The sequence below is a fragment of the Antrostomus carolinensis genome, unplaced genomic scaffold, assembly GCF_000700745.2.
Source record: "Antrostomus carolinensis isolate BGI_N321 unplaced genomic scaffold, ASM70074v2 scaffold243, whole genome shotgun sequence".
NCBI classification, from domain to species: domain Eukaryota; kingdom Metazoa; phylum Chordata; class Aves; order Caprimulgiformes; family Caprimulgidae; genus Antrostomus; species Antrostomus carolinensis.
The window spans coordinates 121,975-128,083 of record NW_010302943.1 but is presented as its reverse complement, the minus strand read 5'-3'; the positions used below and the strand labels follow the sequence as shown (position 1 = coordinate 128,083).

The 6,109-nt window shown below is 39.8% G+C and overlaps 1 protein-coding gene across 1 annotated transcript in view; it reads right to left on the bottom strand.

Annotated features, from left to right (window-relative positions):
• Window positions 1-318: 318 nt before the first annotated feature.
• Window positions 319-6,109, bottom strand: part of LOC104521800 (muscarinic acetylcholine receptor M3) — a 126,650-nt gene continuing 120,859 nt past the window's right edge. Inside the window, exon 2 of the mRNA XM_010163912.1 lies at window positions 319-2,286. Within this exon, the coding sequence (XP_010162214.1) occupies window positions 465-2,286 (1,822 nt within the window). The 3' untranslated portion in view covers window positions 319-464. The remainder of the gene's footprint in view (window positions 2,287-6,109) is intronic.

The following is a 6,109-nucleotide window of genomic DNA, read 5'->3' as shown; positions in this document are numbered from 1 at the left end:
GAAACAGAAGAGTTGGGCTAGCTAGATGTGCTTACCTGAGATCCCAGAGTTTATTATAATCAAAGAGCTGGGCAGATCAGTAATGGGTTTATAACTGCTATACAGCTTCTTGCAAATTTGTAGGAATACTTTAATAAGTCTTTAATTCTTTAGTAAAAACGTTGAAGTTTGCTAGTTTTTTGCTGAATGCAGACTTGATTTTTATATTAAACTGTATTTATTAAAAGGATACATAAGCCTGGCAGCTGCTTTCATGTCTTGATGTTTAAATGTTTGAATCAGCACCCTGGAACCACCCTCCCACCCCAACCCTTCCCGTCTTATCCTGTCCCATCCCTTCCTATCCCGTCCCATCCCATCTCATCCCACTCTGTCCCATCCCATCCTGTCCTGTCCCATCCCATCCCATCCCATCCCACCACCCCTTCGTTATTTTTTTTCTAAATTGTTTAAAAAATACTATTCTATGAAGCCTCCTTAGGGATCCGCTTATGAAAAATGACAGACTGCCTTTGCTGATACTGCTGTTTGCGTCGTTTTCGTTTGTCACACTGGCACAGCAGTAGCATCTTGAAAGTGTTTCTGAATGTTTTGTTACACAGTGCATAGCACACAGGGTTCACTGTGCTATTGATGTAGCAAAGCCAGTACCCCAGGTTCCAGAAAGTTTTGGGGATACAGCTGCAAAAGGTGTTCACCAGAACCATGATGTTATATGGGGTCCAGGTAATGATGAAGGCAAACAAAATGGCACTAAGTGTCTGTGCCGCTTTCTTTTCTTTGATAAGTGACATTCGTTTTCGCTTTGTGATCTGACTTCTGGTCTTCAAGGCAAACTTTTTTGCCAGGGTTGCTTCCTTGAAGGACAAGGGCAGGGCTGCAGATGCCTTGGTCATTGATGAAACGCCGTCAGAAGCTGTGGTTGTCTCCGCTGACCCTGGCTGAATTGGAAGCTTAGAAAAGCTCTTCTGGAAATTTCCACCATCCTGAACACTTTTGGGAGGGTGCAGTTTTTTAGGTTTCTTTTCCTTTGATTCTGCGTCAGATTTCTGCAGTTCATCCCCTGACTCATGCAAATCTTCCGAGGAGGGTAGTTTCGTGGAATTGAGGATGGCGCTGTGACCAGGAAGCTTCAGCACGATTGAATAGATGGCTCTGGTCTCTGCAGCAATGTCTTCTTCATCAGAGGAGGCTGAATTTTCAAGGGACGCAGCAGCATCATTGTTGTTCCAGCTGTCACTGCTGCTGTGCTCTTGGTCCCCCTGGTCTGCATTGGGTTCCCAGCTCTTCATTGTGAGCCAGAAGTGGCAGCGTCTGTATTTCTTTCGGGTAGAGCGTTTCATGGTCTGCCGTTGCAGCTCGTAGCTGCTGCAGCTCCGGGAGCTGCCTGTTTGGTGTACGAAGCGTGCGGCCTCTGCTTCGCTGCCCGAACCCTGTAGCCCTGCTAACTCTTTGGTGCGTTTCTCGGTCTCCTTGTAGATCCTCCAATACAAAATACTCATAATGGTGACCGGCAAGTAAAAGGCAGCTATGGCAGTGCCAAAAGTGATGATAGGTTCAGTTAGAAACTGGATGAAACATTCATCAGGAGGCACAGTCCTCTCCCCAACAAAATATTGCCAGAACAAGATGGCAGGGGCCCAAAGAACAAAAGAGATGAACCATGCCAAACCAATCATCACCCCAGCCCTTTTGGTTGTTCGTTTGGCTCTGTACGTAAGCGGCCTAGTGATGGAAAAATACCTGTCAAAACTAATGACAAGGAGATTCATGACAGAGGCATTACTGGCGACATAGTCAATGGAAAGCCAAAGATCACAGGCCAAGTTTCCCAAAGCCCAATGGTCCATGATGATGTACGTGGTGTAAAGATTCATGGAGATAACACCAATGATCAAATCTGCACAAGCAAGACTCAACAAGAAGTAGTTGTTGACTGTTTTCAGTTGTTTGTTAACCTTAAATGCAACAATCACCAGGATGTTTCCTATGATGGTCGTCACTGCAAGGATCCCAGTGAGGAAAGCAATCAAAACTACTTGCCAGACAGCGTGTCTACCCAGAGGGTCTTTGCTTGTGGCATTTAGGGACACATTTGTTGATTCCACAGTGGAGAAGGGAAAACTCTCTGTGGTCTGAGGGAAATCATAGCTGCCAATGAGTGACGCCGCTTCATCAAGTAGTCCTGGTCCATGTGAATCTCTCTTCCAGAAGGAGCTCACATTTGAAAACAGGGGCGAGGTTGAACTGTTATTTTGCATGATCATTGTGGCTCTCTGACATAGTCTGCAGCAGGGAAAAACAAACAAAAAACAAGTGAACAGGTGAAGATGGTAAATAGATAATTGTCCACATACTCATATATAAAAGCCCTTTAGCACTTTGAAAGACGTCTTTAAAAAAAGCCAAGTCAAACGCAGTCACAGAAGAACAAAAATCCCAGGAGAATTTGAACCTGGAGTAGTATTAAAATGCCCCCTAACTCTAACACTTAATTAAGGCACTCCCTGGCAGATCAGCCCTGAACTCCGCATCTCAACAGCCCACTATCCTGGAGCCTTCAAAACTAAATGCCAGACACATGTAGCCACAAATTCTCTGAATCTGAATCAGTGCTGGTCCCCAGTGTGATCCTGGCATTAGCAAAACACAGCCTCAGCCTCTGCTGTCCCCAGCTACAGCTAATGACAAACAAAAATACGGTTCTGTCATTCCTTAAACTATAGAAATACAAGCCAGCATCGTTTCACTGTGTCAAGCTACTCTAACCTGTGAGGCTGCAAAGATCTTTTCATTTTCATCTACATTCCGGCTAGCTGATAAAGGTACTAAAAGTTCTCATTAGCACTTTTTGCACATGCCACTATTAATTTTTCATGCACATTTTTATACTTGGACTAAGGGTTTTGTACATCTAAAGACTTCAAAATGTTTTTGGGGCAACACATGTTAAAATTTCCTTTGAAAATATGGTCTCTAGAGTCAGGAAAAAATGTTTGGCAGATGTATGTCAAAGCAACCATTAAACACTTTAGGAAAAGGGGAAAAAAACATAAAAGGGAATATAATTAAGTCTTAATCGTTTTCCCTAACTACTTATGTAAAATGAAGACATGCTCAGAATAGGAATTTGCATTTCCCTTATTTCATTAACTTCGGTGGTCAACTGACTAGATTCATAGTAGTAAATCAATTATATTATCAAGAAGCAAGAATTCTGATTAAGAAGTCCATCACTGACCATAAATACTGAACAAAATTTCTGTCAAAAAGAAATTTTTGTTTTGTTTTTAACTGTGAATCCTTCCAGAGTCAATATGTTACGGTATGAGATAATAATGAGTATCACAAAGCACCAGTGTTATGTAAAATATTTACCCAAAAGAGGAGGTTTTTGTTTTTTAATTAATTTCTAAATTCTGTTTTCCCTTGAACTGTACTTGGTTTTGTTAGCAAGCCATAAGACACTACGGGATCTTCAATGGTGCAGTTACTTTGACATATGCAGTAAACAGACCAACAATTCCTTCCCTCAGCTTATGCACAATAACTAGCAGAATCCCCCCTCCATATTTTGATATCTAGCGTAAATGAGATATTAATTTTTCTCTTTATTAATAGGAAGACAAGGTTACAATGATGCTGCCTTATCCTAATTTAATTTGATCCACTCTTAATGCATTCATCATCATATCACACAGGATGTGAACATAATAATAGCATAATAATAACAGTAAATATTGCTCTGGAAAATCACACAGTTAAATTTAACTCTTTTCCTGATAGAAAGATTGAAAATTTGGAACAACCCAAACAATTTCTAGAAAGAAAAATCATAAGAATTTTATAAACTCTAAACCAACATTGATAACTTTGATTTTTCTTAAAATCAAACTTTGAGTTTTCTTAAAATCAAAGTAGGTTGAAACTAAAATTAGCTTTTAACAAACAAACTTTGACATTCCAAGTTTTCTTTTTTTTTTTTTTTTCAAAGTTCATATTAAAGAAGTGTGCAGTTTTGCATGAAATTTCAGGCAAAAAGACAATCTGAAAATTTGTCAAGCTGCTCCTCTAAAATGTTCAATTCTTTAACCATTTTAATTGTTCCTTTCCCAACAAAATCTAAACAAACTTTTCTAACACAATTTCACCACCTCCTTGCCATCTATTAGAGAAGCTGTGGGACAAAACATATTTGTTTTTTTTTTCTTCCTCAAGATATATCACTTCTGACTATGGAGCTAGTATAGTTCAGGCCACCAAGCACACAGCAAGATGTCCTCACCAATCCCTATCATACCGTTTCAAAGAAGATGCAGAGGTCAAATCTGTACTGTGTGAGAGAGATAGACTCAACTCATCTAAGCTAATGAAATAAAAGACTGCAGAAAGTCATTTACAAAAAGGCAAGTAGAGGTCTGGATGTGAAACTCTCTTACTTTCATTCACACCCCCTCAGGCACAGTCATACCAGCTCACTCCTTTGCCCTGACCAAAGACAGCTTTCATTTACATGGCTATAAAAATAGAGACCCCACATACTCAAAAATTACAAATGAAGGCCTGTGGAAACCCAATGTACAATAATGTTCTCCTTTGAAGAAGATAGCGAAGCAGTATTCAAGTGTGGCTTGTCCCTTCCAATATGTGGGTGAAACAAAAACACAGTTCACTTGTGAGCAATCACTTCAGTAAGTGTTGACAATGTTCTTGCTGGCTGTTTATGTGCCAGGGTGGTTGGGCACTGGGGAAAAAAATCTTTGACTCAAACAGGATTGCTGGAACCATCCTTCTTGTAATGGTTTACTTAGGAAGCAGGCATCTCTTCCAGAGCTGTCAGATAGGATGAGGTCAAAAACAGAATAGTATAAGAGAGATCTGAAATAATGATATTTGCTAAATATATGCCAGAAATGATTAATGTTATAGGGTGCAAGCCTTCCTTCACTGACATTAGGGACAGGGAGCAGAGGATGAAAGCCAGAAAGCATCCCCTCCACAGACATACACTTGTAAAAACTCTGCAAGGTAACACCCATCATAGTTAAGTATTGATTGAGAAGTCTGACAGGTAAGTTTAGATGGTGATGATATCATTATGCTGCTTTTTCATAAAAAGAAGACAAGCTGGTATCTTCTATTACACAAGAAAGGACCAGGCAGGAGATACTGACAAAGGAAATTAAACTTTCATTACAGGGGATAGAATAAAAAACAACATCACTTAGATGTGATGGTAGAAATAACAGTATTACTAAGAAATAAAAATAGTTGACAGTTTGGTAGTACTTCCAATTTTCATTGCATAACACAACCATAAACTAATGTAAAGTGTAGCCTTGGAAGTCTGAAACAACTACCACATAAAAGATACAAATAATCTTGCAAAATTAATGTGTAAATGCTGCACTATCTATCACTAAGTCCACAAAACAATTGTGAATTCTGTTTAATTGTAGATTTTGAAATGGAGTTTCAATGTAAATTAACCAACAAATCCTTTCAGAAATGCTGTGTTTCAAAAGACTCATAATGAGGAAGCCTGGGAAAACTGGACTTTAGCTGCAATCTTTCAGATGCTGAGCAAGTGCCAGAACCAAACCTTTACTTCTCAGGTCAATTCTCCTGTCCCTGAACTACAAAGCAATTTCTCTAAGCCACTGTTTCAATTAAAACTTGCATAGTCCTTAGCAGTCCAGTAACTGAGGAAGAGGAGTGACTGAGAGCAACCCACCAGCAGCTCCCTGCTGCCCAGTGCAACCCTGCAAGCTGGCACTTGGCTTTTTAAACTCCTCAGGCATTAAAGGGACTCCTAAACTGGCATTGACGGGACTATTTGATAAAATGGAAGTGCTAGCAGGATAATGAGTACAGTCCTTTGTTATTCTGGCTATTCTACAAGCTCCTGTAATTGAACTGTTAAATTAAATAAAAAATGTATTACCCATATGTTCATCTGCACAGAAAAAAATATCACTACCACCATACCATACCAGACCAGTGCAGCTGGATTGTCTTCCCCTTAGGAAGTCAAAGCAAGCTAAGTTATCCATCATTTCCCAAAACTGACATTCATTTTCTGCTTTCTCTGTAAGAAGTGTAACAGGGA